The sequence below is a fragment of the Cyclopterus lumpus genome, chromosome 8 (genome assembly GCF_009769545.1).
Source record: "Cyclopterus lumpus isolate fCycLum1 chromosome 8, fCycLum1.pri, whole genome shotgun sequence".
NCBI classification, from domain to species: Eukaryota; Metazoa; Chordata; class Actinopteri; order Perciformes; family Cyclopteridae; genus Cyclopterus; species Cyclopterus lumpus.
The window spans coordinates 7,277,585-7,299,400 of NC_046973.1; the positions used below are offsets into that span (position 1 = coordinate 7,277,585).

General features: G+C 42.1%; 3 protein-coding genes across 49 annotated transcripts in view; all 3 read left to right on the top strand.

The window, feature by feature from the left end:
* LOC117735617 (immunoglobulin epsilon heavy chain) overlaps window positions 1-1,117 on the top strand; it is an 88,550-nt gene extending 87,433 nt beyond the window's left edge. For all 44 annotated transcript variants that reach the window (XM_034540365.1, XM_034540361.1, XM_034540362.1 and 41 more), the window contains one exon: window positions 669-1,117. In XM_034540365.1, coding sequence (XP_034396256.1) covers window positions 669-755 — 87 coding nt within the window. In that variant the 3' untranslated portion in view covers window positions 756-1,117. The remainder of the gene's footprint in view (window positions 1-668) is intronic.
* Window positions 1,118-2,145: 1,028 nt separating this feature from the next.
* On the top strand, window positions 2,146-13,370 carry LOC117735620 (nucleus accumbens-associated protein 1). 4 transcript variants are annotated; one of them, XM_034540387.1, is made up of 8 exons: window positions 2,146-2,490; window positions 6,126-6,279; window positions 7,111-7,380; window positions 8,313-8,943; window positions 9,135-9,305; window positions 9,799-9,904; window positions 10,079-10,176; window positions 11,504-13,370. In XM_034540387.1, the coding sequence occupies exons 2-8, from the start codon at window positions 6,154-6,156 to the stop codon at window positions 11,812-11,814; spliced, it is 1,713 nt and encodes a 570-aa protein (XP_034396278.1). In that variant the 5' UTR covers window positions 2,146-2,490; window positions 6,126-6,153; the 3' UTR covers window positions 11,815-13,370. The 4 variants fall into 4 exon arrangements, with proteins under 4 accessions (XP_034396278.1, XP_034396281.1, XP_034396279.1 ...); XM_034540390.1 differs by having other exon boundaries at window positions 2,147-2,490; window positions 9,138-9,305; XM_034540388.1 differs by lacking the exon at window positions 2,146-2,490 and adding an exon at window positions 3,157-3,860.
* Window positions 13,371-17,307: 3,937 nt separating this feature from the next.
* Window positions 17,308-19,351, top strand: ier2a (immediate early response 2a). Its single transcript, XM_034540464.1, has one exon. The coding sequence runs from the start codon at window positions 18,338-18,340 to the stop codon at window positions 18,902-18,904; it is 567 nt and encodes a 188-aa protein (XP_034396355.1). The 5' UTR covers window positions 17,308-18,337; the 3' UTR covers window positions 18,905-19,351.
* Window positions 19,352-21,816: the final 2,465 nt, after the last annotated feature.

A 21,816-nucleotide genomic window follows, 5' to 3' on the forward strand; every position in this document is an offset into this window, starting at 1 on the left:
CAATTTAATGATCAGTACAACATCTTTACAGATGATTCTCACTCTCATAAACTATAAAAAAAAAATAAGTGGCAAAGTTCTTATTATTCATAAGCTGAGAAAAGCATCCTTATATGGCAGATAATATGTTATGATGGTATGTCCATTCCATCCTTAATAATGTAAGATGAAAAAAGAAATAGCATTGTATTAAAAATGTATATTACGTTATACCGCACATTGAAAAGAAGCTGTTTTATTATTATTACATATCACCAAACTGAACATACCAAACTGAACAACCTTTGAAAAATCCTTTTGTAAAATGTGTATTTAATGCAGTAAAGAAAGGTTATGATTACAGCCCAATGACTTAAAACGAACCGTGGCATTGCTATTATTGTGAGTCACATCTGTTCATTTCCTGCTATGATATAAGTCAATGTCTGCTGTCCTGGTTGATTACTTTTCACACTTGATTATTCAGGTGATGTATGTTTAACTTGTGACCTCTAAAAAACAACTTTTCTCACTTGATTATTCAGGTAATTTATTTTTAACTTGTGAAGGGTAAAGGATGTTTGTATTATTTTTTTATGCCCACATTTCTTTATTTCCTTCTGTATGAATTAATGCACATTACTAACTTTGCTCTTTTTCCAGAGTCTTTATGCTTTTTCGTCTCACAGGTTTACATGGATCGTGGTTATATCTGGACCGTGGTTCTGCCCGACACCTCCTGCTATTATCATTGTTATTGCTTGCTGTATTGCTAGTTTAATTACTGCCTTTATTATCATTATTATTCTACCATATCCACTGTTGCTGTTCTAATTGGTAGTTGTAACTTTTTCATCATGTGCCTACTACTCTCATTATATGAAGAATTTCTGTCTTATGCATTACATTGTAACTCTGTTATGTTGTTCATTCTGTGCACATGCCATCTATTGTACTTCTTTCCATCCTGAGAGAGGGATCCTCCTCTGTTTCTCCCCATGAAAGTTTCTTTTGGGGGAGTTTTTCCTGAACCGATGTGAAGTCCTGGGACAGAGGATGCCATATGTGTACTGTAAAGCCTCTGAGGCAAATCTGTCATTTGTGATTTTGCAATACAAAATATATTGAATTGAATTGATCTTTTATCATGCTTGTATCTGCTTGAATCCTGGGATTTTTTTTATAGCTGAAAGGGAGGTATGTGCACAACACAGCATACTATTTAATGATACCACTGCGATACATTCAAAAGGCCATGCTACAGTTAAAAGCAACTGATTGCACAACATGATTGGGACAATCACTAATTTGAGAAATTACACAAATGGGGCTTCCTTCTATGCCGGACACAAATTAGATGTAGTCATATATGCAACATCATATAATCAATGTTGTGACTTCAACAGGTGATGCCATGAGTTGACACTTCAGTTATTCACTTGTTGGTTGTACTTTCACATAATACAATTTGCATAATTTGAAAGGAAGGCAAACCACTGTTGACCATTAGAGTAAATTTTCTCCAGATTAAGAGTTTTGTGAGTTAAATCACCAGTGTTTTGACCACAGAATGGATAGAACAGACAATCAAGTGTCTTTACATTTCCTCCAACTCCAATTTGACATCTGATATATTGGGTTCTGTGACATAAGCACAGACAATTACTTGTTAACAGTTGTCAGTAGCAAATCTATTTTCACACAACACTGTTTATAACCAAGGTTTCTGGTTCATTCTGCTCAAAGAAAGTCAGGTAACATTGCTGCCATGCGTGATGGTGTGCTATTTTGAAGGCATTTATTCATGAATCCATGCAAATGTAAAATGGTATGTGTGTTCTTGACACATGAAACATTTGATCTGTTGTGACAATAAATGCATGGGCATAGAAAGCTATACTTATTATTAAATAGCGTGGTGAAGCAGAGGTCTAGATATAAATAGTTAAAGATATAACTATAGGCTATATCAGTTGAACACAGGTACCTGCAGGTATGATTGCCAGGTGTCACAGCACCCTGTATTTTGCTTATATGGTTTCACCGGTTTACAGGCAACAAGGGCGCGGCGAAGTTTACCCAAGTTAAATAGGTACAGGCACACGCACAGCCTACTTTCCCCAATTCTATCGCTCATATGCGGAGAGAGAGAGAGAGAGAGAGAGAGAGAGAGAGAGAGATGGTTTCCCCTTCCCCTTCCAGACTGCCGCTTCGCTGTGCCAATGCGCAAACAGTCCACGCCGTGGGATAGTTCTCCCCAAATCGAGGCAGTGTTTCAAACGATCATGCGATTGAATGACGAGCGCGTCATGCTCGTCTCCTGTTCCGTGCGATCAGTGGCTCTGTGTTCCGCAATCCCCTGGGATACTGTACCGCCCTCAATGGCTCTGCTATCGGCGTCTCGCTCGCACTGAATGGCTGCCTGGAGCAAGGATCAGCGGGGAGAGAGAGCGCTGCGTGTCTCCTCCTTTGAACCAACGCTCTGAGTCTGCATCAACATCCCGGCGTGGGGTGAGTGTCTTGCCTGCCGTTGTGTGAGGCGACCCGACGGGGTCATCCGAGGATTCACCGGCGGCGGAGGCGGAAGAGAGGGCGGAAGAGAGGGCGGAGGAGGGGAGAGGGGTCTATGCCGGTGTCCTCAGTTAGCGCCGTGGATTTGGGTTGATGATGAACGGTCCACTAGATACGGGACAATTAAAGTTTGGGATAAATAGGCTACGGGAAGGATCGAGGTTGGCACGGCCCTAAACTTTTTTTGGGTGCCTTTTCAAACAGTGAAATGCACCCTTATCGTCAACTTGGAGTGGCAATGTGTGTAGTTAAATTATATAATGTAATATAGCCTAGCTATTCTCTCAAATATGGAAAAACGCGATGGCAGTCAGTTTGTTTTTTTGTTGGCACGGCAACACTTGTGAGCGCCGTTTGTAAAGAACTGTGCCTTGTTGTGCTCCCACCCCTCGCTCCGTGCCGCACTGGTTCCGTCTGGCTCGCCCTCAGCTGCTGCGTGTCCTGGGATGACCTGTTGATGTCGGTAGAATGGAGAATGGCAGGGGGAGCGATTTCCCCCATCACCAACATATTTAAATAAGCAACATTTGGGCTTGACAACCGGCGTCGCAGCGCAGCTCCCACGTCTGCACAGGCAGTAAGTGTCTCGTTTATACGTTCGAGTGCGGACTATCGCGGAAATGCTCGACATTGTGCAGCTGGGCTGAGTGTGCATGAGGTGGATGGTGCGCCGGGGCGAACCCAAAATATTTAACAGTAGTGTTAGCTTAGCCATTAGCCACCTCCTATAGGCCTGCTGCGGATGGGAGGTGGCATCAAACATGTCAACGCCGTCAGCCCCAGTCGAGAGGGGGACTTAGTGAGACCGCTTAGTCCGCTGGAGGGCATTTAGATTGATATACTTGAATGTCATTTGACGGCACGTAAACGGGAACACGCCGTCGCCCTCACCCGGGTATCACCGAGGCTTGCTGCCATCATGTGCGTCTCCCCCCCCCGGTGCCAGCAGACAGTGCTCCCGGCGTGTAGACTGGCACACGGCGCGGCGTGTTGACGAGCTCCTTATCTGTTCCCCATTACCCGGCATCCTTCCCCCGTGTACACATTTCTGTACAGGGACATCATTTTATTCGGGAACACTCATAAGTACATGAAGTTCAGAAGTTTTCAAGCTCATGCTGTCTGTGCTGCTTCATATTTAGGACCCCCCCGTTATATAAGAATAACCACGAATCGGGCCTGGTACATGTGTCTTGATTTGCAGGTATTGGCACATGGGAACCAGGAAATGCCTATAGAGGGAATGCATTGTGTGCCAGGTGCACCAATGACTCCACAGTAATCGTCCACAGCCCATGTTGTTTTCAAAGGTAAAAGTGGACGAACTGGAAAGTAGTCACAGTATAAGTTCTGAAATATGTTGACAGCCGTCCTATCATAACATAACATAAGCCCTATGAATGTGGGCAAAACATTCTTCAAGCTTACCATATAAAGTCTAGGATTTGAAGTATGTTGTGAGTATATATGACCTACTTTCCTCCCCAGGCTGGTTTGTATAAGCCACAGGGTGAGTTTGGGTGAATTTCATTCGTTAACATTGCTGCACTCTATATATTTAATGGAATAAGGACGTGAGATGCTCCCTCTCATCTCTGCAGGACTCTGCCCCTCCTTGGTGCATACATACACACACTAAACACACACACACACACACACACACACAGTCACATTCTCTCTCACTGTCAGGGCAAACTGTGCAAACACACCCTGCTCTCAGCCCCGTGTTTGTGTGTCTTTATGTGCACGCATGTGTGCTTACTGCGGCTCGCCAAACTGTAAACAAGCAGTATTGTCTAATGTCTGTGTGTGACTCAGTGTGCCTTTTGTGGGTTTGTTTGAGTTTGTGTGTGCGCATCTGTGTTTTAGTATGAGGGAGATGGAGCTTGAGTGAGACAGAGACAAAGAGAGCATTTCTCTTTACCCTGGAGCTTGGCGAGGTCCCAAATGAAAGGCTTTGGATATGATGGGGCGGCTCACTCCAGCCCTCATCAGTCAGTCACACCAAAGTTGGTTGTTTGCCTCTTACAGGGTGGGCTTCAATCAGTCTGTTCTCGCAGTATCAGAGATTGCCTTTGTTTGGTATGTATCTTCGTGTGTGTGTGCGTGCGTGCATTCAGCTTGTAGCCATGCAACATTTTAAAGTGGTAAAGCATCCGTGTGAAAAGCAGCTTTATCTAGGCCTGTACACTCATCTGTGTATATGTGCAAGAACCTTTACGGCTGGTATTCTGCTTTAAGTAAAGGTTTATGGCCAATGAAATGCCACCACGTGGGCTTATCAATGGATCTGTTGTCTCAGCTGTGATTGTGGAGGTAATATGCTGCTTGCGGGTACAGAGAGCATATAATGCTTATACATGTGAATCCCTTAACTGAAAGGTAGAATCCTCCCCATGCTATTGTGTAGAATGAGGTCATGTATCCAAATTCTGAAACACAAAACAACATATCTGGTGTCTTTGCATATCCTGACACTGAATACAAAGCTTGGTCTCACAGAATCGAGCTGTGCCATAGTCTGTTCACAGTGTTCATATCCTCAGCAGGGCAATCTTTGGTCCACTTTAATTTTACATTTATAATATAATATAGGAATCTATGTGAGGTTACAGTGCAAGGGGGTATGTTTGCCTCCGACTGTTTGGAGAAGTGAATGGAAATGTGCTATGTGGAGTTTGTTAAGGCACATAGAATAACAGACCATGGCCCAGTTAGCTAAGGACACAGGGTTTTATAGCTCATACAGGACAGAAAATAAAAAGGCTTTTACTGAGCCGGCTCCTGGCAATAACAACAACTGCAAGGCAAAAGTGACGTATAGGATTAATGCAATGTACAATATCCCTGGAAGCCTCAACACAACTTAGTTTCAAATATCAACGTCCAGTGATCCTGCCAAAAGCCTCCAGTAGGACTGTGTGAAGAAATAGTTGTGGTCTATGTCAGTTGGATGTGCCAAGGGATGGAATGCTTATTTGGGACTTTTTTTCTCTCTCTGGAATAGAGGTGTTTCATTGTGAATAATTTGGCCTAGTAGTAACAATAAAAGTAAACTTCCATTGGATTTAGTGTATGTTTGGTATTACTTGGTCCGAGTGAAAAACTGTCAGCTGTTTTATTGTGTCTATTAATGTAAGGGTCTGACATTCCTCACCCGTTTTTGTTTTAGGTCCGTTCTCCCTGAGATTTCTGTCTTGACACAGCCATGTTATATTACGCCTCCTCGTTGCAGTGCCTCCTGCTTCTTACACAAAAGACACAGCACAGGATAAAGCCGTGTTTGTCATTGTTGTGAATGGGTATGCTCAGCTTCTCCCACCTGGAAACATGACCCAGCTCATGACCATAAAACAGTGTCAAAACCCTGTTGAGCAGTAATGTGCATGACACTGCATGTGCTGACTCGAGGTATGAACAGCAACAGCCAGATACTTCCACCTGAAACTGAACCTATGTTTAATGACCAGGGTTTATAACATATATCAGAGTGTATTATTATTGCGATTGTGTCGTTTCTCTCTTTCCTTCTCACACTTTTTAATTCTTTCTGTTTTTCTTTCTCCCCCAACCAGACCCTTCGGTGGTGTGCGTCGGCGCACCATGGCCCAGACCCTCCAGATGGCGATCCCAAACTTTGGCAACAATGTCTTAGAGTGTCTGAATGAGCAGCGGCTACAGGGCCTCTACTGCGATGTCTCCGTGGTGGTTAAGGGCCATTCCTTCAAGGTGCTGATGGGACAGCGAGGATTTATTGTTTTTAAATGGAAAACTCAGATTGAAAGTTCATGCTAAATTTAGAGAAGCTAAAGCTTGGGTGTAAACAATTAGTCCAGTGGCTCCATGGCCGCCTGGCTGTGTGGACGGTGGAATGCCAATACACTTCAAATGAAGTGACAGTCTGAAAATAGGTGGCGGCCATGGTAACTTTTGTTACGTGTGACTTTTTTTGGTGTAACTGGATAGTCCAACCTAGAATTATCATATACTTTCACAAAGAGCAGCTTTTCAATCTCAGTATGAATGTTAAGAGAGGTTTTTATGAAATTCTTCCCCTCCAGCATGAAGGTTTGACGATGAGTTAAATCACCCGTTGTAGTCTTCACTTGGAATGACAACTGGACCTCTTTTAATAGCGTGTCATTTCCTACTTCGTCTGCGAAAACAATGGGTTAGATTGCCCCCAATTGCATTGCCCTGAGTCTCAGCTGGATGTCATTCCTCACTCTTATCTTTGCAGATTTTCTGAACCATGTCCGTAATCTTGTTTTTAGGGCTCTCAATGACCCCAAAAACAAAGTATTTAAACTGGGTTTTCTTCAGGCAAAATCTAGTTTTGTTCTGGTACTAAAACTCAGTTAGGGTATTGTCAAATTGGAATGATATCCAGACAATTCGTAAATGTGTCTCTTGCGCACCATGTCCTCATAGCAAAGAAGTCTCTCGGACTTTAAGTCATTAAGTGAAAAGAAGAGTAATTACCTAAAATCTAAAATCGGGCATTTAATATTATATTCTAAGTTCTAATGGAACGCTTTATATATCTGTTTTCTTTCTCAGGCCCATCGAGCTGTGCTGGCTGCCAGCAGTTCTTATTTCCGGGACCTTTTCAGCAACAGCAATAGTGGAAGTGGTAGCAGCAATGAGACAAGCCCAACCGTAGTGGAGCTCCCATCGGCTGTGCAGCCCCAGAGCTTCCAGCAGATTTTGTCTTTCTGCTACACGGGCCGTCTCAGCATGACGGTGGGGGACCAGTTTTTGCTCATGTATACTGCCGGCTTCCTGCAGATACAACAGATCATGGAGAAGGGCACTGAGTTCTTCCTCAAGGTAAGGCTGAAATAGTTTCCAGTTGAAACTTTTCAAAGCAAATAACACAGGGTCTGAGACATATAATCTGGAAAAAGGGTCATTTATATTTAGGTGGCAGTAAAAGTCTTAGTGGCAGAGATCCCAATGGGTAAAATTAAAAGAAAGCTATATTATCAAAATGAATGTTTAGTGTTAATTGCGATTTATTCTTTTTGTGTGAATTTGCTTCTTAAGATGAAGTGTGTATTTCAGTTGGAATGGTTCTGAAATATACATATTTGCTCAAGAATTTGGAAAAGCAAAGATGAGAGAGGTTCATCTGCAATGGAGCATTCATTAGCGAAAGAAATGTAAAGAACTCTGCCCTGTAGTGGTTTAAATACCTTTTAATCGGTATTACCGATACCGACATCTGATCACGGTCCGATACCAACTCAGATGGCTCGATTGGGTGTTGGTTACAATTGGCTAATCTGGTATTGGATACCGTTATTTCAATGACTCACAGTTCCGTACATTCATCTACTAATTTATATTTTTTTACAAAGTTAGGAAAAGTTAAGCTTATTGTTTCCCATAAAAGAATGATCCCAGTCTCTTGCACACTGTGAAATACAGTTTAATAATGAAACGCTGGTATCAGTTCAGTCCTCGGGATCGGTCGATGCCCAGGCAAAAGCACCAGGACGGAAAAAGATGAATTGGTGCATCCCAAGTGAAGTTGGTTCACTTGGGATGCACAATGGTTCTAGATAATAAAGGGGGGCACTTGAATCTTTTAAAAAAAACACAAATAATGATACAAAATATACAGGGAATCTGGCCAATGGCTGTTGAGATGCCGAGCTGTTGGTCGAACAGACTGACCATCCTTGGCATGGCAAACACAGATCTGTTGGTACATTATGTTCATGTATTCTGACACAACGTTGATATACATTCATTTCTAGGTCTCCTCTCCAAGCTGCGACTCACAGGGCCTTCACGCCGAGGAGGCCCCGCCTTCGGAGCCCCAGAGCCCCGTGACGCAGACCAGTAACGGTGCGAGCCGGCCTGCCTCATGCCTGACGCCGCTCCCTCTGGTATCACGAGTGAAGACTGAGCAGCCCTCTAGCCAGCCAGAAGCATCCACTCCTTACTCAGTGGTCTGCACTCCTGTAGCCAAGCGGCTGTGGGAGGGTGGCAGCAGCCGAGATGGAAGTGGGGCAGGCTCAGGGGGAGGAGGCGGGGCCAGGAAGGCAGCCCGTTATTCCCATGAGGCGCTGCGGGGCAGTGCCATTCAGAGCCCCGCAGCCCTCGGACTGGCCATGGGTATGGGTGCCAACGTAACCAGCCTGTTGGGCATGGTGGCCAGTGGCGGGCTTAGTGGCAGTGGCGGCACTAATGGGAGCTCCGCTGCAGGCCTCGGCATGTCAGAGGGCGCCAGCCCCGGCACCCTGAGCACCTACGCCAGTGACTCACCGATCAGCTACCATGACGATGAAGAAGAGGAAGAGGGGACAGATGAATGTGCTGAAGAACAGTACAGGCAAATCTGCAACATGTACACCATGTACAGCATGCTCAATATGGGAGCTGCAGGTAATGGACACGAGACAGAGCAGTGTTTTTAGACAGAGAATACATATCATGTGGTCTAAGGTTTACACCCACTTATATCTTCGATGGTAGATAATCTTTGCCTTCACTACTGAGATTCCCCCATTTCTATTTTCTCTGTGTGTTAAAGTTATATGGTTTTATTCTAATTCCTCAACTTTGTTTTTCTCCAGCAGCTGGTGAGCGTGTTGAAGCTCTACCAGACCACACAGAGACACGGGGTCGCATGCGAGGCCGAGACCTCACATGTCTCCCCGTAGAACTCATTGCTCAGATCGGCAACCGCTGTCATCCCAAACTGTACGAGGATGGAGACCCTGCTGAGAAACTCGAGTTAGTCTCAGGTATGGTTTGTGTGTTCTCAAAGAAACCTGGCGAGTTTTTTAGAGGAGCTGATAATATGATATGCATTCACATATTCAGAGGAAGCTGTCCTCAAATGACTGGACGAGGCATTGGTATGCAGATCACGTTGCAGTGCTACACATTTGACTTGGTGTTAATAAAAATAATAATATGAAGATTATACCCAGTGTGAAACCTGTGACACAGATGTATTTATTTATAGAGAGAGAGCAATTAACAGAACAAAGAGAAAAACAAGCCTCCTCACTCCCAACCGACAGCTGCAATGTTTGATGTGATTCAGACTTGCCACGAGATAAACAGATGACCAAGTGAAGACCTTTATCATTACTCTACATGAAACATGTTATGTTTCATGTAGAGTAATGATATGTTGCAAAGCGAGACAATAAATGTCATAAATGGTGATACGTGATGCTGTTTGGTGGTTGATTTGTTTGTGGTTTTTCATTGCATGTGCATTCTTTGCAGGTACTTCTGTGTATATTTCGCGAGCCCAGCTAATGAACTGTCATGTGAGCGCAGGGACCAGACACAAGGTGCTGCTTAGGAGGCTGCTGGCCGCCTTCTTTGACAGGTTTGTTCCTTCTGCCTGCGTCTATTTCTGCAATTGTTTCATGTAAAGCAAGAGCTTTGTTTTAATATGGAGTTTAATCTATTGTTTTGTTTTTTATCTGATGGCTTTAAAGGGATACAAGAACAATTTTGGCATCTGTTCTGTGTTTTCTTATTCTTATTTTTGATCCATCAGGAATACTCTGGCCAACAGCTGTGGAACAGGCATCCGTTCATCCACCAATGACCCGAGCCGGAAGCCCCTGGACAACAGAGTTCTGCATGCGGTCAAATGTAAGCAATGTTTTTCTGTCTGTGGGTGTTTGCCCACGGGCATGCAAACAATTTCCACATTTGCTACATGCATTCATATTTGACATAAACATACATGCTTATTGTAAAGCATGTTGATTAGCATTGGGTAATAACCCACAGTGACCACTAGGTAGCAACATCCACCTATGTTCACATATGTGTGAGTGTACAAGAGTCATAATGTGCTTAGACATTTATGGAAAGGGGTAACTAGTGTACCTCCTCTTGATAGCTCAGTGAAGTCTGAAAACTAATTTCCCTACATTTTGTTAGTGAAATGAGAGAGGCTGCAGGACATGTTTAATAGATCTGCTGCTCCATGTCAATCAGGAGATGCATAAGAATTCAACAATATGTATTACATATGCATAACATTTGAATAATGCAAAGTCTTTGGCAATTCGACTACATCCTGAAGTAGCATAATCGAGGGGTAATGATGCTGAGGTCAGATAAGGCAGAGTCCCTCCTAGAGTCCAGACACTGGTGGTGGTGGTGGTGGTGAAGAAGGGAATTGCTGCAGTCCGATGTTTGAGGAGTATGACTGATGCTGATTGGAGGTGACTGAGGTGGAGGAGGGTCACATCCAATTGTGCTGAAATGACAACTGACAGCAGCAGAGAGGAGAACATGTCAACGTTTGACAGCATCGATGTGATTGGCCCTGTTCAGATTCTGGTTGGCTAATTTAAAATGAACGCCCACAATCAGCGGATAGAGTAATCACAGGGAGAGAGAGAGAGACTTGAGGGATTATGAATGAATGGATGGAGTGTAGAGTGAAGTCTTCCTGACTGAACTTCCGCTGAAGCTTCATTTAAAATTGCCACTTACAAATCAGAGTGTGATTTTGAGGAGTCCTGCAAAGTGGATCTCTTTAAATGTCCTAACTTCGGGAGATGTTTACAGTATTTACCAATAATCAACTAAAGGGCCGGTGAACGTTGGACATTTCTTGTGTAATTCAGATCATTTTGCATTTTACATATACAGTAGAATCTTGGGCCAGATGCAGTATCAATACTGTATGTGTGAGGAAGAGGAGGAGCTCTGATACCTCAGGCTGCTTAAATTCTCTGTGCACCTTGCAAGTAGGTTGTGCCCAGTGGAGAAAAACATTTTTAAAAAGGACATAATTATTAGTGGCATACCACTCATTAAGTAATGTGTGTTCCCCTTACTTTCCCCTGGCTACTATTTCTGTTGTTTAGCTTCCTGTCTACTTCATGGCATTAGTTCTTAGTTGTCGTTCCCAGCATGAAGTACAATCTGCCTAACATTAGTTTGTTTTCCTTTCCCATGCCAGTTTATTGTCAGAACTTTGCCACCACCTTCAAGGAGAGCGAGATGAACGCCATTGCAGCTGACATGTGCACCAACGCCAGACGCGTAGTCCGTAAGAGCTGGATCCCCAAGCTGAAGCTGCTGATGGCTGAGAGCGACGCCTACACTGCTTTCCTTCCTGACGGTGTCAAGATCGAGGATGACACCCTGGGGGCGGATCCAGCCTTCGACCCCGCCTCTCTGGAGGCCGCCGGCGGTGCTGGCATGGAGTCAGGTGGCTCTTCAGGTGAATCGTTACCAAGTGTGGGCGGGGACGGAGGACCGTTATTTTGAACATTGTGTCCGGGGAAGTTTGAAATTTGGTCACACACACACACACACACACACACACACACACACACACACACACTCACACACCAGTATTCCCCAGTTCTGCTTGCCTCTACACTTTTTGGCCCACGCTGATGTCTCACATCTGACTATATATACTACACTGCTAGGGTCAACAGTTGTTGTTACCCTGATGTAACCAGGACATGAAAACTTAAACTTTTGCTTTATGACTGTACAATGAAGTTAGTCGAGTAAAGGGAGAGGGTGAGAGGGTTTTCTCCTAACTGCCCTCTGCCTCCCCTTGTCTTTTTAATGTGTGTAAGTGCATCCACTGTTGCATATTAAATACATTCCCTTAAATGCAGGCGATGGGGTGAGTTGCCAGTGTAGCCTGAGGAGGAAGGTATGGCTTGATAGACAGACTAGGAGTTGAGGTGGCGAGTATGCTGAATGTAAGTGTCGGTGGCATTTTATTCTATGCAACCCTGACAACTTGTATTCCAGCCTGGGAAAAGGAACTAAATTTAAAATATATCCAATAGTAAACATTAACACTACCTGTTCTTCCTACCCTCGCATCTTCCACTCACCACCCTGCAAGTATTCTTCACCACATCATCTTTCTCTAGACCAGAGAATTGCACCTGAGTGTTTCACTGTGCAGTGTCTTATAGAAATGTATCTCATCTTTCTGTTTAAAAATTTTTTAGCATGATTCTCCATCTATGAACTGAAAAAGAGATCCAGAGTGAAGGTGAAAGCTTTTTACTGAGATGATTGTAATGAAAATTTAAAGGGCAACAGGTAATCTAAGATGGTCATATTTTTAGAAGAAAAACTATATTTATACAAGTGCCCATTCCTGGAACGGTGTGAGCAAAGAGAGTGAAAGGGATTGTTTTAAAATCTCGATCTTCATGTTCTATTGAAAGAGGTCTTGTCAAATATGGAAAAGTGCTATTTTTTGCATAAAAAGGAGTTTAATAAAGCAGTCTTATCACAAGACCCATAGCCATTTATTTTTATCTTAATTTGAAAGTGCAGAGTGATGGAATGAGCAGTTGAACTGCTAAATTTGAAGCATTTCATCTTCTGTTCACGAGCATAGAAGGAATAATAAGACTGATTCAGCTTGTTGTTGTTGTCTATGATATCCATTTCTTGTTAGGCTGTGAACCTGCAATGTTTGCCTCCTTCAATAAAACATTGGCCCACGATTTCAAAGATTACTGGTAGAAATATAACAGTTATATTTATCTGACAACTCCGTTAGTTTCTTCTTTGTACTGAAATTATTAAAAATAAACTGCAAAATCCACAGGAAATAATTATGGAATATTGGAATGTGCCTTTTAATTGAATAAGCAGACGCCTGGTGGGTACAGTGATGGAGGCCATATAGCTTGAAGCAAATAGATTTTATGGTACTATCCATGTGTGTGCAAAGCAGTTATTTGGTAAAGGAGAGCCTTTTTTGCGCAGCTGTGTCTTTTTAGTATGTAGTTTATTCATGTATCTAATGAGGAAATAAAAAATGGCTGACAGTTTTGTTTTAAGAGTTTGACATAACATGATTTTGCACCTTCCATGGGAGTGGAGGTTTCTGCACCTTAATGAACCTGCACCTTTGTGTAGCAATTGAACCCCTTTTAGGTGTAATTTGTCTTTTTTTTGTCCATGTCTGCATGTGTTTCTTGTTTAGAAGTGGCACACATTCCTACTGTAAATAATCAAGATGACTGTTGAGTTAAATCCCAAGTGTTCTTCCTTTCTGTTGCTGGATTATGAAAGGTCAAAAACTGACCTTTTTTTTATATGTGGAAGTTATTGTTTGCTAGAAGCTTCTTAAATGACCTTTTTTGGAGTTTAGCACAGGGATTCATCATTCCTAGTGTTGATGGATAGAAGGGAAAATGGTCTGGGTGTGACTTAGAAATGTGAAAGGCTCTCACAGACTGATTACGTTCTCCTTCTGGAGGGGCATTTCTAACGAGGTTCGATTCTCTGAAGACAGGTACAGGGTTAAAAAAAACGGGAAGAAATTGATATGTCTTATTTAAGGCAGTTGAGTCAATCTTATTGAAGAAATAACATTATTGATGAAGCTCAGCCTATTTTCATTATTGATTCAAATTATGATGAGTGTACTGAAAAGGTTTGACCTGATTTATGGACGGAACAAAAATGCAGTAACTTGTAAGTATTCTCTAAAGGGTAATGACAACAAAACCTCAGCAAGCTCTCCATTTGACTGTTGATGCCACATGAGCACCCCTCCCCCACATACCTCTCCAGTGTCTTTGAAGACTGTTGTGCTTCCTGTCCTTCATGCAGCTGGTGTCATGTTTCACTTCCACAAGTGTATTCATGTGTTTCAGAGAGAGATGCAAAGCAGCGGTTTTAGGTGGTTAATTCCAAATTATATGTACGTTTAATTGGCTTTTAACTTGGCCAAGTTTATGATTCAGCTGAGATTACATTTCATGTTCTTCCCCAATATTTTCATAAATTATGACAGGACTTAAGTTAGTGCAATTCAAATGGTGCAGTTTGATGGGATATCACATGTTATACAATATTTTAACATGTCATTTCAGACTTTAAACATATCAAACTAAAGGTTTTCAAAATAAATCCACTATAATACATTCCCATTCAATCTAGCAATGAAAATCTATTATATCTTCTTTATATCTCAATTAGCACGATGGCTACTAAATCTGTCAATGTTTATGCCTAAAAATACTGGGTATGACAATTGACAATTCCACTATTACAGGGCTGTCATTGACTGTCCTTTACAGAGTGCAAATGCAATTGATACCATTAGAAGAAAAAGTTGAAAATGTAAAGAATAAAGAAGCTTTTAAAGTGAGGAACAACTTAACTTAGTTTCTTACAGTAACCATAGTGACCTACTGAATGGCGTGTACTCCGTTCTGAGCATCTGACTGAAATATCAGTGAAATCAGAATGGATTTTAATGTGTGCCACAGTAGCCAAACACAAATGCAGAAATGTCCTTAGCATTGACCCAGTCATAATATTGCGCCTAATGAGCCTTGAGTAGAATAACTATGGTTATTGTACTTGTCGATGTTAAGTTCTCACTTCACTCACAGCCATCTGCAATAGGTGTGCAAGTGTGGTTGTGTTACACTTTGTGTGCATTTGAGAATATAATGATGTCATGCTTCTTATTTTCAGTAAATTCTTAGCACATACCAATTTCTGTACCATTTCACATATGTGTTTACAAAACATGTAGACCTACACACTTGAATAGATGAGGTGTGGCATGGCATGGGGAACCTTTTGTCACTAAACAGTACATATATAAATATGATTATACACATGTATAGATAAATACTGTATATTATATATAGACGCACACGTAAAGGTCAGATTGTTTGTTGTGCACTCGCAGCATGAGGTATATATTTACCCAGAAATGGCGCTTCTTCACAACCTGTGCAGTAATTGGTCTGCCCATGTCTTTGCCCCTGCTCCTTGCCCTCTGTAACCCTGTAGCGCCAGTGGACATCCTGTCCTGCTCATCCTATTTCTATCTGTGTTCCAAGTGCCAATAACTTTGTGAAAGCCCTGTAACTGTGACCCAACATTATCAAAGGTAATTGCACATTAACAACTGTAAAATAAATAAATACAAATCATAGAGAAAATGTCAAAATGGATTAAATAATGAATATCTTAATAAAAGATTTGTAACAATTTCTCTTTGACTCCTTTTTACTGGCTGTTACTGTTGAGCTGCTTGTTGGGTGTCTGGTTGTTTTTAATACACTTACAAAATAAAATACAAAACAAAAATAAATGTATAGAAAAGTGTTATGTAGTGATTTATTAATTTATCTATAAATGTATTATTAAATTGACTACTGCGTTGAAAAGCAATCATTCAGTTTTTTTCATTTACGGAAACATCTTAATTAAGAAGGCAGTTTTTCTATGTATATTTATGTGTATAAATCTTTTTCTGAAATAGCTAAACACAGTTTACTGCAAGCCCTTTTCGTAAACCTACAGATAAAAAGCCTGGAGGCTGCCACCTCTGACCTGTTTCTCCCGTGCTTCATGAAAACGTCACCCCACACAGTTGTCCCAGCCTTCATTTAGCTATAGTTTTGCTTTCACACTTGATATACAGTACTTTACTTGAGACACTGGACAGTATTCACTGACATGTTTCATATTCTATACTCTGTAGCAGAGCAAACACTTGAGAGAAAATGACACAACACAACTTTGAGTAAAGATTATGAAATAAGGCTTTATATTGGCTCAAGTTGCTGTGTATCTGTCATCTTGTTGTGGTGTTTCATGGCTCACTAGTGGAAATACATTGCTTAACATCTTTAAGGCGTACTGGAATTCATTACAGTTCAATGCAGTTGTTACATAATGATCCTGGGTGTATCCTGATGTTGATGTCTTCTGAGGAATATTTTTTAAGAATTTAGGTGGGATTCCCCTGACAGACGGACAATGCATTGCCTAAATGCTCCCAGGCCATAGTATCTAATGTGAAATACAGGATAGACACACAATACTATTCCGATTTCGATTAATAAAACCGTTATCATTTATTTAATGTACCAGTCTCCACAATCTTGCTTCAATACTATTGCAAGACCACAAGAGGGCCCTCTTTAATCTACGATTGCACTGAAATGTCCAAAAACAACTGTCCCTCCACTTCGAATAATGATTTGAGCTGGGCTGAGTTTAAAAACATCTGTAGGAGGATATGTTTGTATTTGGTGTTGTCACTATAACACAATTAAATTGTTTGTTCAAGAGAGGAGACTGATCAATTACAAATATAGTAAGGATTGCCTATAAATTAGTCTATTAAATTTGCTTTTGCCGATTTTATGCATTCCTACAACAGAGGAATGCATCATACATGTTATATGTATTTTCTGACAGTCAGACCTTTAGCAAATAAAATGTACAGCCAGGCTGTTATCCTCTGCAGCTGGTGTTTTGTTGACCTTTACCCCCACCAGACACAATCAACTGCATACCACAAATTCCTCTGGAAGTGCAGAGCAGCTTGGAAAGAAATGATTACCCTCTTTCTGTTTCTCTTAAAATCTGCTTCACACTTTTAACCTGATGCCCCAGGGTAAAAAAATATGTTTATGCTGTCATATCGATGTGATATTCCGTATATCCAGTTCGAACTGTAAATTAAGTTCAAGAGTACATTGTAGTGACTGATAAAAACCTGCCGGAATGGATTCCACTGCCCAAATATGGTCTGAGGGAAGTAGCAAGCCCTGAAGCAATCATCACGACTGTTACTTTAAATGGCTTCAGGAAGCAAGGGCTCCCACACGCGTCATGGGTTTTCCTCTGAATGTGCCACAGGAGCAGGATGTGCTTAATATGGGCATATATTCTCTGAAAAAGGAAGTAACATACACGCTGGGGGATGGGTGAGAGTGAAGGAGCGCACAGAGACTGTTATAGACAGGCTTTCTTCACTGAGCATGTATGGAATGTATTCATCCCTGGTGTGAGAAAGACTACAAATAGATGTTTTTCACAGGTTAGATTGTTCCTGCTCCAGGTTTTGCTAATCCAACCAATGCATTGTGATCAATTTATAATGTGTTAGTTATTTTGTCCTTAAACATTTAGAACTGCCTGACATGTATTTTACTATCTGGATTAATTCAACAGCAGTCTGAAACCAAATTAATTTGGTATTTTATGGTTAATTTTTGGTGTGACGTAACACCATTTATGTGGGCTAGATTCAAGAAATTAAAACTTATTGGCAAAATATTCATCTGAAATCTTTCATTTGTTTAACCACCAATATGTGCACATTCAATGCCTAATTGAGCTTTGATTATTAAAGCAACAGCTAAATAAATTTGCCATGAACACAGTCAGGACTGATTGGATCTGCAGCCTATGCAGTGCATGTTTGGCCCGGCTTTGGGAAAATACTGTCGGACGGGGGACTGCTAGTCCAACATTGTAACATGTAAAATACCTTAAAACTAAAGAGGTTAGTTTAACATGCAGGTTAGCACATATTAACTTATTTAAAAAAGCCAAAAATAGCTCAACCATAAATTGCCATACTATTTTCAGTTTTGTGGTATGGGTTTGAGCAGTGTTGCAATAATGTTGGGGTGTGTTTACCTTGTTTGTTGTTACATCACAAGGCCATTTTTCTCATCGCATCTAAGTTTGCTCATGGTTTTGGTTTGTACTTAAACAGTTACATATCTTGATATATTAAAATAGCCACAGTTGCTCTACCAGTTGTTGCATCCAAGGCTGTTGGAAATAGCAGACTGGTATGAGGCCGAAAGGCGGGGCTCTTTCTTATGACGCTGGGGGAGTGACGTCGACGAGTTGATAAGTAGTTTCCCTGCACCCGGTCTGTATTGTGTCTGTGTGTGAAGTCAGCGGGTGGAGACTGAATTCACAAACATTGACTTGTGATTGTTTGTCCTGGACTAATTTCAAAACAAGCTGTGACATGGAGGTCAGCGCAGAGGCCAAGAGGATCATGGTCGTGGCTTTGGGGAAACTGTACAGCTCCCGCACCCAGAGAGGAGGCCTCCGCCTCCACCGGAGCCTCCTCCTGACTCTGGTAATGAAATCCGCCCGGGACATGTACCATGCGGCGCAGGCGACGACGGAAAGTGTTGCAGGAGGATATGAACAACAACAGCCCGCGGCTGAGGGGACCACAGAGCCCACTGGCGCCCAAACCGAGCTCCTGGGTGCCGCCTCGCTTGCCACCGAGAAGCCGCGGACTTTAACCCGAGAGGAGGTCTCAGGCTCTCCCACCGAGCTGCGCCGTCACGCAGAAAACAAGGAGAATATGTGCCCGACTGGCCCGGCACAGCATTCGAGGAAAAGACGGGGCAAAGCGGCCATGGAGCCGGACTTTTTGCCTTGTAAAAAGGCCAAACTTGAGCAGGCAATCTGCCCTCAGCAGCTCAGTGTAAATTCAGTGTTGCTTGACTACGTGAACTGCAGCAGCAAACTGGGAGCACCCCCATCCCCCATGCTTCTCCAGAGAGCCATTGCAGCGTGTTGAAACCCGGCGCAGATCAAAGGAATTGTACTTTACTACACGGCCTTGGGAGCGTGAACGCGCCTCAGAGAGGGCCTCTTCAGGGGTTGTTTGGAGGAACACCCGGTACGGTGTGTTCTGAACGTCCCGAGCAGGACTCTGAACATGCCGGGGCATGTTACGGGAAAACACGGAAGCAGCCCTGCGGCGTGAAGTAGCCCCGGTGACTTTTGGCCTAGTTACTGGCCACGGCTCACTATAACTGGCTTCGACTGGGAAGGGCGGAACTAAGGACACTGGTTCATCCGAATGAGGCCTTGAGCTGTCTGAATGAAAATGTACAGCTCACCAGATGTAGTATGTTGTGGGTGTGGGGACCAGTGCTGAATGAAGACTGGAAATGTGTTGACTTCAAATGTAAAACATTCAATGACAAATACCTCAGTATTTATTAAACATTTTTGTACTCTATCTGGAGTGATGTTTGTTATTTAACAGAGACCTACAAGAGAGCATGGCAGTAATGAGGGGTACATGTATAATGTCTGAGCCATGGGTTATATAAAAAATTCTGCTGTTAAATTAGTTGGGGATTTGCTTTGGGTCGAAGAGTGTGTGTGTGTGTGTGTGTGTGTGTGTGAAACTGGCTTGGGTGTGAAGAAGTTTGCTTCCTTTCCCCACAACATCACATCCCCCCACTGATTTACAGGACAAAAGCAGCAACAATTCAGGAGATTGTGGTCCAAAGAGTGAGGGGGAGGTTGCAGAACCATTGTCTAAGCATACACTTGAGAACAACCGGGGTCCTTTGGCTCTTCAATAAGTGTTACTGTCTTTTAATAGTCGTTGATTAAGGGTTTAAAAGGTTAAGTACAAAATTACATTATTTGTGGAGTTGATAAATGCCAATGTAATAATCAGTAATCCATTACAATGGAGAAAGCAAGATAAGGGAGTCCTAATGTTGACAGAACTTTAGTTAAATCTCAAACGGCATAACTTGTTCTGAGCTGAACCACCAGAAGCTAAAGAGGTTTTTATCAAATTAATTGATTAGTCATTATTGTGAAGTTTTAATTATGTCCATCTATTAAAATACAATTATGCTTTTAAATACTTTAATATTAAAGCCGGCTGTATGTTTTAGGATGCAACGCCCTGACCGACTTTAGAGTGGGCACAACAGGGATTCACCGTTGTTGGGGGGGGGGGGGTGTTAGCCCAGGAAAACAGAAGAAGGAATGTGGGGGGAAGTGCCTGTGTGAGCCCCATGAGGCCCCAACTGAGCTGCTTATTCTTCTGGCTGAAACCAGAGCACCCTGTCTATGTACACAGGGCCGGAACCGTCTGGACATATCTGTGAAAACACTCCCTTGTGTGCCTTCTCATATTTAGACTGTTCTGAACACTCACACTCTTTATTTCCTCCCGTTCCCTTCCCTCTGGCCCTTTCTCACTCGTAAGCTCACTGTGAAGGAATATGCTGCCACATTTATGCCTCCTGCATAAGCTTACATTGCTTACGGTGGTTTTTTTCTTGAGGATATTTGTATTTTCCAAACTTGCTCTTATTCAAGCATCACAGAAACATATGAGCTGAACTCACAGCAACCGGGGTGATTTAAAACACTGTTCCCTAGCCAGGTGTGTTTACTCAAGACTGAGCTAATGATGTTAATAATGTTTTTATTTTAGGGGAATTATAACCCAACTGCAGTTCTTCTCATGTCTTCGAGTTTTCAGCAAAAAAAGCCCACAGTACCTGGCCAGCACCAATGAATGAGTTGGCCCTTATTTTGTTTGTCGTGTGCAATACAGATTCCTGCCAACAGGTGGCTGCAATGCACTCAGAAATGACACAGAAAAGAGCCAGCAAAGACAGAAGACTTCCAGCTAATGTTCGTTTTAAAAAACGTTGCATTTTGGGGGGTAAAAGTGTTCGTAAACATTTGGTTTGTTAAAAGCACAAATTGAGTCACACGCACACAACACACATCGTCACAGTTAAAAAGACTGAAGCAATAATGTGGACAAGAAATGAGGCAAAGCGGTTTGCATTCTCTCTGGATTTTATTCTTTAGGAAGAGTTCTGTTTGGAATTACAAAATGCACTGGTAGAAATAGCGGTGAGATAGCTTGAGAGTGCGACAGATAAGAGTGTGAGAGAGACAGAGTTAGAGAGAGAGAAAAAGAGAGGGAGTGAGTGAGAGATCAAAGGTTCCACAGCCAGTTATAATGAGTACATCATCAGAATTGGCTAGCTCCTGCACCCTCTGACCCCCACAAAAAGTAGAAGGAAGAATACACCACCTGAACTGTACTTACTTTTCTTTGTATATATATTTTTTAAACAGTTCTTTTTGCGGTGTCCCGAACATGGTTGTGTTGTGCCTCAACCCCATGTAACAGAAGAAAACAAACTCTCACCAAAGTCTCTTTTGTGTTTTTATTCTTTAGACATTTTTTTGGGTAATTTTTAACCTTTTTTGTTCTCAAAAATAGAAGAAAAAAAGGAAACGTTGCTTTTTAAAAACATCTATCTACCTATATATCTTTTTTTATTTATTTTTTATTAATTCCTCTGAATTCATTAAACTGCTTTTTTCTTTTATGTCCTGAAGATGACTGTTAACCCACGGTGTGGCATGCACATAGCACATGCATTTCTGGAACTAGATATTTTTTCCTTGTTTTTTAAATCTTTTGTACTTAAAGAAAATTCATTTTTTTCCTCTTCTCAGTAGCGTCTTTACATTGCTTTTTGAAGACTTTGTGTGGTTAATCAGCGTGTTAGTGGTTTTCACTGCAGCATAGACACAAAGATGGATGGTGAATGTTTGGGGCTTTGCATGTTTCATTCAGGGGGTTACTGACAGCTCTCTCACACACACACAGTCAAAGATTGTTAAGATGACTTGATTAAAACGTTTCAAAAG

What these genes read in the sequence shown, in the direction of transcription:
- LOC117735620 (XM_034540387.1), top strand. Translation starts at nt 6,154, where the DNA reads ATGGCCCAGACCCTCCAGATGGCGATCCCAAACTTTGGCAACAATGTC. An exon ending in TTAAGGGCCATTCCTTCAAG is followed by an intron (nt 6,280 to 7,110) that starts GTGCTGATGGGA and finishes TTTCTTTCTCAG; the next exon opens with GCCCATCGAGCTGTGCTGGC. An exon ending in GCTCAATATGGGAGCTGCAG is followed by an intron (nt 8,944 to 9,134) that starts GTAATGGACACG and finishes GTTTTTCTCCAG; the next exon opens with CAGCTGGTGAGCGTGTTGAA.
- ier2a (XM_034540464.1), top strand. Translation starts at nt 18,338, where the DNA reads ATGGAGGTCAGCGCAGAGGCCAAGAGGATCATGGTCGTGGCTTTGGGG.